The 11,350-nt window shown below is 43.7% G+C and overlaps 1 protein-coding gene across 8 annotated transcripts in view; it reads right to left on the bottom strand.

Moving 5' to 3' along the window:
• Positions 1-345: 345 nt before the first annotated feature.
• meis2a (Meis homeobox 2a) overlaps positions 346-11,350 on the bottom strand; it is an 81,231-nt gene continuing 70,226 nt past the window's right edge. For 3 of the 8 annotated variants that reach the window (XM_035994544.1, XM_035994546.1, XM_035994545.1), the window contains exons 10-12: positions 7,833-7,891; positions 5,965-6,075; positions 346-2,177 (exon numbers count right to left, since the gene is read on the bottom strand). In XM_035994544.1, the coding sequence (XP_035850437.1) occupies positions 1,864-2,177; positions 5,965-6,075; positions 7,833-7,891 (484 nt within the window). In that variant the 3' untranslated portion in view covers positions 346-1,863. Of the gene's footprint in view, positions 2,178-5,382; positions 5,482-5,964; positions 6,076-7,832; positions 7,892-11,350 lie in introns of all 8 variants that reach the window. The other 5 variants (XM_035994547.1, XM_035994548.1, XM_035994549.1 and 2 more) reach the window with 3 other exon arrangements.

Below are 11,350 nucleotides of genomic sequence, written 5' to 3'. Positions count from 1 at the left end.
GACAGTTCTTTATCATTAAGAGGACATCTTTGTGTGTCTAAATAAATTGCCATGGCAAGATATATTTCAACTAGAATTTGCTGTTGTCATTATAAAAGGGCATTCGATAACCAAATGGGCAGTCTGGTAAAACAAGCCACTGCAAATAGAGTGCTGGAAAAAGTGGGACCATTGTATTTTTTTTGACCATTTGCACACACAGAAAAATAAGACCTTGTTGACAGGCAACAATGCACCCAAAACACATTTTCTAAATAATAATAAAGCAATTAATCTTATGACTATAAAAAAAATGGAAATGTGGATAAAGACTCTGTTTATAACACAGTTAATCACACAAAAATCTAACAAAAATCAAAAATGAAATATTTATTACAGCATTTGTGACTGAACACCTTTTAAACATTACGTCACAGTCCTCATACAAGTATTTAATGTATTTTTGACAAAGCTTAAGGGAGACGGCATCTTATCATCTAGTGAGGAACACGTGCTGAAAAAGGAAGGAATTCATGGACATACAATATCAATGCCACAGCAGATCTGAAACTAGCAAAAACATTCTTTTTCAATTGAGGTAAACACATAGAATATCTAACATGAAACAATTAATAGACTGAACTCTGTACGAAGTTTGTTACAATATTCTCTCAGCTTTTTTCCCCCAAAAGCATTGAGTTCATAATTTAAGTTTTTTTTTTTCCTTTTTTTATTTTTTTTAGTTTTAGGTTTTTTGGTGCATCAACCATCAAATGCTTCTCCAGTGCCGCAAAATCAACGTTTGTGTCAGTATTGTCCTTATGGCAAGAATGTTGATCCGCAGATAAAGAAGCGCCGTAGGATGTTGCTTTTCCACTATTAAGCTTCCTTCAATAGGCTCTAACCAATGAGAGTCCAGGGTACAAAAAAATAAAATAATATTAAAATAAAAATGTATAAAACCAACACAATCCAGTGCTTGGGCAATTCAAACAAAGAACTTTTTTTTCTCCTTTAAAACCTACAGGGCAACATTCATTCATGAACCAAAAAAAAAGAGGGGCATGACAAATGTTCAAACTGAATCTTCTGGAGAGATCCGGTGTCATTTAGCAGCCTTTTCCCATCATGCCCTGTTCTTATGGGGGACAGGACCTGATTGCCCTCTATGGTTTGAGATGTTCCATCTTCTTGTTTTTTTCTTTTTCTTTTATAGTGCTGTGCTGCGAGACAGTTTCTCCTCCAGGAAGGAGCACACACAGTGTGAGAGAGAAAAGGTTAACCTTTAATTCTAAAACTAGCTCAAGAAACATAAACCGTGTGATCAACGAAAAAAATGCACAAGTTTTAACTTATTTATCTATACTTTTTATACTACAGTAGTTATAACTCTTGGAGTCTGTTGTTTCTTTTTTAAATCTTCCAGAGTGATTTTTATTTTAGAAGTGTTTGAGCACGTCACATGAAAGTGTACTGAACGTGTTTATGATGGTGTGTGAGTGAGTGAGTGAGTGTGCGAAAAGTGTGTGTTTTTGAGCGTGTGCATTTGTCCGTTCTTGGCACACGTGTACGTCGAAACATCCTCTGTTGATCTTTACCAAAAGCCCAAGACTTTACAAAGTGTTCTTGTCAGCTTGGTCCTCCGTTTGGATGAAAGTAACAAAATTGACAAGTCTAAAAAAACCAAAAACAAAAAAAGATTTATCACAGCTCATCTGGAATTCTGTTTCTTTAGTGTCAAATTCTGGTCAAAAGGGTTCGCTTTTTATTCTTAAAAATAGTCTCAAAATAGGATTTATTGTGGGCTGCTGCTTTCTTTTTTTTTTTTTAAAAACTGGTTTCTTGTAGTAGCTGCTGTTGTCATGGTAGCAAAGTTCCCTTATACTATTGGGCATGGATGTCCAGGCCTTGTCCTCCAGTACTGGGGTCGATGGGAGTGAGCAAAGGGGGTCTCTGTGCAGACATGGTCATTCCTGGGTGCGACGAGGGTCCTCCATGCATCAGCATGGCGTGGTGGGGATGGTGATGAGGGTGGTGGGCGTGGGGGTGGTCGGGCAGGTACGCATGGAGAGGGGGTCCGTGTCGGAGCTGGGAAGGGTGAGAAGTCATCTGATGAGGGTTGGTGTAAGTAGGTGGGGCCATGCTCATGCCCATAGGACCGCTCTGAGGTACGTACTCTCCTGGCATGCCTGGCAGACCTTAAGGGAAAGACAGAAAGAGAGACTCAATGAAACTTTTTATTTCTTTGACATGCTCCTTCTCCATTAACAGGCCTTTAATTCAATTTAAACACAACTTCAACAAAAAAAGGGCTTAGCGTATTTTATGACACCACGTCTGTGACTACAGCGCTTTTCAGCTTCAACGAGTAAAGAGAGACATTTTTGCAATGGACTATTTTAGGCTATGGTGAGTGGTTTACAATGCCCAATAGTGTTGTGGTCAGGTCTCAGGTTGGAAAGTGATCCTCAGTCATCCACAGACACTGCAGTCCTGGAGGATGTGAGGAAAACCAACCAGCCGTATTGATGTGGAGAAGTGCTAATACTTTTACAAGTGGAACAGTCAATTCCCCAGCTGACTTAAGTGACAAACCGAACAGGCATTCTCTCATGGGGACGAGCCTCTGTGAACATATTTGATTTAGAATCCCTTACACAAGTTATTAAATAATTTAGGTGTAGACTCAGTTAGCTGTATCACCAAGACAGAAAGCATTAAAGGCTCGGTTCCACCCCTGAATGAAAGTATTTTAAGCAAAACAAAGTACTGCTCTTAAATGCATGGAGTGTAGGTTTTGAAAAGTAGCAAAGATAAAAGGGAAGGAAGTTAAAAGAGAAAAGAAGGGAAAAACAAGGTGGGGTATATTGATGTCCCTTAAGGTGGACTCCACTCCATATATGTAGAGACCTCAGCATGCTGGCATCTCTCACACTGTGACAGGACCCAGGACACAGAGCTGGCTCAGCAGTGCCACTGTTTGGCTTTTCACACGGCTGTTTGTTGTAATCAGAAAGAAAAAAGGAAGATGTGGGGGGTTTCTCCTGGAGCCTGGGACTGGAGTATGGGAACATGGCTGGTCCAGAGGCCTGGACCTTGGGGAGAGGGGAGTGAGAGCAGGGGGTCCTGCTGGAGCCAGGGGGCCTGGGTCTGGGCCGACCTGCTTTGTAATGTGAACCCCTGGGGGATTAGAAGCTGTAATAGGAGGGGAGAGGTTGCCACAAGGTCACTAGGCATGCTCACTCTCTGCATTCCTCCACCTTAGTACACTGCAATTAAGAAATTACACTGGAGGGCCCCGGTGAGGGGAAGAGGAGGAGGAGGACAGAAAGGAGAAAGGAAAAAAAAGGGACAGCAAAGGGCAAGATTAATGACCAGTCTCATTGGTTGAAAGCTGTGCCATTTTCTAATACTCCCTTTCCATGTCAGTTCATTTGAAATGCACATGTTTGTCAGAGCAGGTCTCTTAAAACCTCACTACTGGGGTCATAAAATAAATAAATCATTCAGGGTGTTGGGGTATGATGGGTGCCCTCACCTCCATATAACCTAGAGCAGCTCCTGTTAAAAGGCCCAGCAGATGTTTCTGACACTGTAAGCTGGTAATCTCCAGTCTTGTAAGCTGCAGTCATTCTGGTAAGTAGATCTGAGACCCCCCTCCTTTATTAACAAGAGTGGTAAAACCATCTGAAGACAATAACTGACGACAGACTGGGCCTCTCTCTCTCTCTCTCTCTCTCACTCACTCTCTCTGCATGCCTGCCTCTCTGGCTGGGTGTGCACTTCTGTTATGGCACAGTGGTCCTGCTCAATGGCTGGCCATAATTAAGTACCAAATATACCATATTGTGTGGCTGTGTAATCAAATCAAGAGAGGATAATATTCCTCTGTATTAAGCTATTAATGTAATTGGTCATGAAGCATAAAGTATGTTACGTAATTAAATAGTCTCAAAATTATATAGCCCTATATTAAGAATTAGCCAACCTGAGCAAATGTTGTCTCTGTGTGGCTGTTTTAGGGAACATTGCTTCCTGATTTTTTTTTTCTGCTGCCATTAGCAAAGACAGGAGGGGATGAGAGAAAACGAGCGATAGACAGAGAGTAATAGAGGAAGAGAGAGAGAGAGAGAGATAGAGAGAGAGAGAGAGAGAGAGAGAGAGAGAGAGAGAGAGAGAGAGAGAGAGAGGAAGTAAGGACTAGAGGGGTGAAATGATCTCTGTCGGCAGAATTGCTGCTGTGACCCTTTGGAAAATCCAGTCTCCATTTACATATAAAGGGTTCTTTTAATCAAGGTAAGTGTTATTATATTGTGCCTCATTGGGCAAGGGAGTTTAGGTGTTAAAATAAAATCTCTTATGCCCTGCCGCCTTTGTGATGTGATATGTCTTGATTTTTCAAATGTCAGCACTGTGGCACTAGCGGGAGGTGGAATGGCCAGCTTAATCAGACTGCTGCCATTTAGTTGTATAGGGATTGTGTGTGTCTATGTGTGTGTGTGAGAGAGAGAGAGAGAGAGAGAGAGAGAGAGAGAGAGAGAGAGAGAGACAGTGACATAGACTGTATCTGTATGTGTGAAAGAGATCCCCTCCTTTTAGATGCAGTCATGCTTGTGTCTACAACCTTATAAATGTATCTCAATGTCTCCATGCTCTTGTCTGTGAGTCTCAGGTCAGGCTAGTCACTGGCTCCCGCCCCCCCTTAAATCGTCTCCCTCCAGTAAAAAATAATCAAAACACACAGGCCCCCCCCACACTCATTCCTCCCTTTACACAGCTCAAACCAAACCCCCAGTGAAGGATCGGCCATGTCACCCACGGCCCGTATATCTCGCTCAGGGGCCGTAATGTACTGCGGTGTTCCCGTCTTTGCATATAAGATAATTTGGGCATCAATCCTTCCCCAGACAGATTTATGTCACTCGGAGGACAGTTTCACTTCTCCTTCTTTATCGCTTCACTGGAGCCTGCTTAATTTCTCCCCGTCAGCCCCTTCCCCAGGAGATGTTATTTTTTCCCTAAATGTCCAACATTTGCATTGGCTGTCCGGGATGGAGAGAGCGATGGTGCTGTTGTGATAAATAAATTTGTGCATGCCATGCCAGGTTGTTTCTTCCCCCCTTCTTCTGTTGTTGTTCCTGTTGTCTGGCGCCACAAGTCGGCGGGTCCTCCCTGTCCCAGGACAGTTCCCCCTTTTTCCCAAGTCTCCTACACCCCCCCATCTTGCTATAACAGCCATGGATGCTGGCTCACAGTTGTTGATGCTAGGGAGAAGGGGGTCGGAGCTTGCTGCAAAATTATGGCCAGGGTAAGAAGGGGTAGTGCTGGGAATTGTGGGTGAAAAAAATAAAACCCACAGCCCCAAAGTGTAAAAAACCCCAAGGAAAAGTGCCCAGTACTTACTTCCCCCTTTTTCTTTGCCTTTTGTTTTACAAGATGGAGGTTACATGTAGTGCCATTGCCCATCCATGCCCATATTCATCCCCATTCCACTCATAGGCCCTAGAAAGAGAAGATAAACGCCAGAAAAGGGTCAGCAGGAGTTTGAATCACAGAGGTCAGAGGAGAACCACTGACAGAGAGGATGAGGTTGGTTAGCGTTAGATGGAAAATTATGAGGGAAGGGGAAGTGAAAGATGTAAAGAAGTGGAGTAAGTGTTTTTTTAATTTTGCATTGCATCCCCCATTTGTTATTATCATTTGTGAGGGGTTTCCCCAGATGTGTTAGATTAGAGAGAAAAAACAAGCAAGACAGGCAGCAGACAGTCTGGGGAATGGTGAGGGGAGTTTTAAAGAGAAGTGTCATTATGGCTGTGTAGCACTTGTTAGTATTAGGTTTACGGGGACCTGCTCCGTGCTGAGGTGACTAAATCTCATGCTACAGACAAAGAGGATCAGTGTTGATCAGCTGTGCGATAACTGAGGGTGAAACTGGTGTCTGGTAAAGCAGGCATGACGGAGGGATGAAGAGGAGGACCGACTTACCGGCTGGTCGGATCCCCATGTGTTGCTGACCATCCAGCACGAAGCTGCCCATTGGCTGGCCCTCTGGACTGTATGCTGCTCCTTGGCTCACTGAAGGATCAAGAAGAAAACCTGATTGTAGTCAAAACGTGGACATGAAAAAGGGAGGGGGGGAAGAAGAAGAGAAAACACACCAGACAATCAGCAATTGTCCTAGCTCCAGCCCAAACATACTGTAAGACATTGTGCTCATGTTTGTGGACCGTATTGACTGACACGTGGCATGCAAACACGCATACAGTGGGTCCCCATGCATGCAAGCACACAACATACACACACACAGTGGCAAACACACACACACACACACACACACACACACACACACACAAGTGTCATTCAAAACCACACTCACAGGAGATACATTGTTCTCTAAGAAGAAAGCATGCAGTTTGACAAGATGAGAAGAATTTCTGCCATGGCAGGCAATTTACCCAGTCAGTACTCAAGTCAGTACTTGCACTAACATACAATCCTAATTGAACATTACTGAATATTCTGAATGATTTACCTAATTATCTGTTATAATACGGAAGTTACAGTAGCAATCAATTTGCTCAGTTGTATCTTGTTTTGTCTACTATTAGCTCTAAAGAACTAATGCTCTTTGGAATCTGTAGAAAACAGTGTATTCCAGGACTATAACAGTATTATCTTGGATAATCTGGAATTCGTAACGATTAGGGGGAGATGTTAGTCATGCTGTTTTTGTAGAGATTGCTGATTGGCCCACAACTGTTGCATGCCCACAAATATTCCAAACAAAAGCACAGTAATTGTACAAAGAGTCACCCACATTTGGAAGTGCATCTCATTTTAATCATGGCTCATGTTCGTTTTGAACAATCTCCACCCCGGTGTGTGTGGGGACCTTTTTAAGATGGGGAGCTTGCTAATCAACAGAAACAGCTTTTCCCACCCTGAGACAAATTACTTGGTTTCTTTTTGGTAATGCCAAAGTCAATGAAGCTTAGGGTGACTGAATCATTCCATGGGATCACAGATTGGCGTGTTTACTACTCAGTTAGTGTTTTTTGTAACCTGACCACAATAGATACGGACAATAAAATCTGTTATCAATTAACAACATGAAGCTTTCCATAATCTGTTTTAAAGATATGAAAATCTCTCCCTGCGTTGGCGTGAAATCAAAACATCAGATCTGATTTAATCTATGCATCGTATTAAACTCAGTCTCCCTCCTAAGGGCAGTTTTCATGAAAATACATTACTGAATACTGTTAAACAAAAAATTTGACTAAGTAGCTATTTAGCGGACTTGATATGGGAAATGTGCTGAATGACTACTTAATATCAAAATTCAGAACAGGGATTCTTGAGGGAATGAAAAAAAAAACGCAGCAGAAAGAGTGAGGGGAATCCCCCACTAACCCTGGACTGGAAAAATCTTCAAAACAAAACAGCACAAAAAAAAAAGATAACTCATAAATTGCTGCTAGCATTTCTGGCACTCCTCTTGTGTCCAATTAGTAATTCACAGAGAGAGTGCTAATATACCTCTCTCTTCACTTAGACTGGGAAATCACCAATTAGAGTCAATCAGCAAATGTGTTGTACCACTGCTGAACGCATCTCATACAGAAAACGGAACAGGGGATGAAGGGAGGGAGAGGAAGTAGATGGGATTTTTTTGGCGGGGAGGGGGTAAGATGTAGGGTGCCCGTTTAAAAAATATGGGCTCCAGGCATGATGTGCATGCCGGTAAAGGATTTGGGAAGGGTGTCTTCATGCTGGGGGAGACAAGAGAGAGTAGCAGCACTTTGCTGCTGTAGTTTGGCTGGGTTGTTCTTTATCATTTTTTTTTTTTTTACCTGCTCGATTGGACTGGTCAATCATGGGCTGTACTATTCTTCTCCTGGCGTTAATGAACCTGGCAGAGAGAAGAAAAAAGGACAGAGGAGAAAAACAAACGTTAAATCACCCTGCATTCACACACAGAAAGATTCATCACAGGCCACCACAAAGACAAAGCAGTTTTGCATGACTTAATGGCAACATTAGCCACCGAGTCCTTGAGAGAGGCGCTCACAACAAAACAGCAACAAACAAAAGGGCAATTGTGTGCTGACTTGGGAACCCAGCGAGGGATACTTTTAATGTTCCTTATGATCTATTCCCCCCTCTTTTAATAAAGCTTTTGATTACGTTTGGTTGCTATGGGCACCAGGGACACATTCCTCAAGTATTAAGTGCAGCTTGGGCACAGAAGAACCCTCACCGTGGCACATCCCTCTTTCCCTCTCTCTTTCCTGCAGCCAGTTGGACACTGCAACTTTATACATAGTGTCCAGTATCATGTCTACAGTTCCTTCTCCAAAACAACGTTATTTCTGGAGTGTTATCACCCATTGGAATTTCAAAGTAAACTTTAAGTTAGCAAAGTGGAGGGTACAAATGGTTCCTTTCATTACTCCCCACCATTCCACCCCCACCTACACCCTTACCCTCTGTGGGACCCCCACTCTGGCTGCATTGTAGGGGGTTCTGCTCCCCTTCCAGCTGTCTAGAAATGAGGACCAGGCATGGGCCACTCCATGCTTTCACAAGGTATTGTTATGTCAGCGAGCCCATCAATTAGGCTGTCTGAAGTTTTATCACCACCACAGCAGCGAATAAGTGCAGCTCCACAAAGCCTCCCCAGCCGGCCTTGCTCCTGTGGCTTTTCCAGTGGAGAACCCAGGTCATCTGGAGGTGACTGCCAGCCAGGGGCAACCTTTATAACAGAGATGCCTTGGGCTGTGTCAAATGCAAGCTGGCTACTCAGGCCAAGCAAGCTCTCCACCTTTTCTCGTTCTTCTTCTTTTACCCCCTTTTTCTCTCTGTCTTTGTCTCATTCACTTTCCTACTCAATCATACTAAAAACGTAGCGTGGACTTAGCACTACAGGTACCACCATGTGGTTGATATTAAAGAGTGGTTTCAAATCACATTGGAGCTGTCCAGCATGGAGTCCTTTGCTGGTTCCAAAAAGCAGAGGAGAGAGAGAGAGAGAGAGAAAAAAAAGGCCCCACCGCCCTCTTCTAACGTTCGGGCCACGCCACCATCAGTACGGTAAAGAACTGGTCATTAGAAGGAAGGGAGAGCTGGAACCAATTTGGGCTCCTAATCCCCCATGAAGCCCTGATACCTGCCTTTACCTTCTCCAATGAACTTAAACGCCTGTAATCTGCCCGGCTCAAAGTGACATGGTTAAACGTACAAAATGCACGGTTGGGAAAAGAGAGACACGGTGCTCATTTGCCAGGGGGCATCCAGAGTGCATGTACGCAGGGGTGCTGCGGGCCCCTGAGAGAAAAAGATGAAACGCATCCATATGAGAATGAGGAAGAACGAAGGAGGAGGAAGGGAGGTGGGGTACGCCAATGAGAGTCGGATTGGAAATTATATGATTGTAATGCATGATTTGTGATTTAAGGGAGGAATGAGGGTTAAGGTTTATTAACTGTGAAAGTAGTTTTTCGATAGAACAATGGGGACAAAGCATTCTTAAAAAGCTATGCAGTCAGAAATGCCTGCAATTCTTAAGACAGAAAGACGCTTTCAGCATCAAAACCAGCTGAGCAAGTAAACAGTAAGAAATTCCTGGTATCACACTCCCTGCTTTAAGCTCAGAGTGCAAGGCCTGCCAAAATGTATGTCCTGCTTTCTCCCTTCCTAGACGCACCAAGGGGCTCAAAATCACAACCATGTGCATTCTTACCTATTCTGGGACATAACCATAAACACATAATATTAGGAATGTTCTTCCCAGGTGCTAAATTTGGCTTCCAGGAAAAATGTTATGTACTGGAGAGTATGCTAAAAGTATCCTTTAAAAGTGTCGTTTTCAGATTTCTTTTCTTTTTTTTTTTTATTCTAGATGTTCGTCTTGTTTCTTACCAGAAATGTATGACATAAAGTATACAGGAAAATGTTTAGCTATCAGAGTAGTTGCTCTCATTGAAATGGTAATGTTTGAGTCTGAAAACAGCTCATTGCTGTGTACACAAACATAGATATTCAAATATTTTCCCTCCAAGCTGCTTCTGAGATGGACCTGCTTCTTGTCAACATTCCCTATTGGCCAACCACCACCATATCACACACTCCCCCTCACACAAAGGGTCTGTTTTTGTACGCCAAACAAGTTGCCACAGTAACCAGGGGGCGATGTGGTGTACTGGAGGGAACGGGGGGTGATCGAGGGCCCCTCTTTTGGCCTTAGAGCACCTTTTATCAGTCTGAGTAAAGCCAATTGAGATTATCAGAGCCGGGCCTGATAACACTGTTTTCCCTCGACCCGTGAGCTGCTAATGGTGTGTGCTTAGAACAACACAACCAGGAATCCTCCAGAGATGAAGGCCAGTCAAACTGGGATGAACGGATAGATGGACGGACCCAAGGCCCTGAGAGAGACACAGAGGTTGACCACAGGGACTCTGAATTCCCAACCACTCACTAAAACATACATGCACGCTGTAAATCTACACATCGACACCGTGGACATGACCACAACCACCGCCAGTGTGTCTGTAGGCCAACCAGAACACAGGAGGCTCACAGGGGACACTAGCTAAAAACCTCCAACCCAAAGCCCATGTTTTATTATCTACATCTGGTGGTCTAGCTTATTATGGCCTGCCTCTGCTCAATGTTAGAGCACAGAAATACACACACACACACACACACACACACACACACACACACACACACACACACACACACACACACACACAGTACACAGAGTACCTCTCAGCATGGGAACTCCATGCTGTCTTCAAACAAATAATTAAAGGCAAGGTTAGGGGGTCGTGTGCAGGTCATTCCTTGGGATACAGCTCAGAATGTGTACATTACCCCAGGAGAAAGAGGGCTGGTGGGGGCAACGGTCCACTGCTGTTTAATGTGGGCAACTGCTCTCTTCAAGCCAATAAACCTTAAACACATTTTCAGGTTGCATATCAAAAACTGCTCTTGCAGTGCTAATAATGCGCTGGAGCGTGCATGTGAATACGTATGCACGCGTCAGTCAACATGTGTGTATATGCGCGTCTGCGCATTCTTCACACGTTACTGCCAATTGGCCTAAAGCAGCACTTCCCGCTGACATGGCGTTAGCGACACGTGTTTATAAGGCGACACGTGTTAATAAACACGTGTGTATTGCAGATACAAATATGTCCGCTAGAAGACAGAGAACTCTGCTCCATGACGATGTAGAGTGCTAAGTTTACTAGCGCTCTGAGTATTGTGGCAGATATGAATGATGGAGCCAAGGCAGCAGGAGTCCACTTGACACGCGGTCTCCGCTAGGCTGGATCAACACGGCATCCTTGGTTACTAATATCTA

The sequence above is a fragment of the Sander lucioperca genome, chromosome 18 (genome assembly GCF_008315115.2).
Source record: "Sander lucioperca isolate FBNREF2018 chromosome 18, SLUC_FBN_1.2, whole genome shotgun sequence".
NCBI lineage: Eukaryota > Metazoa > Chordata > Actinopteri > Perciformes > Percidae > Sander > Sander lucioperca.
This window is presented reverse-complemented; position numbering and strand designations above follow the sequence as displayed.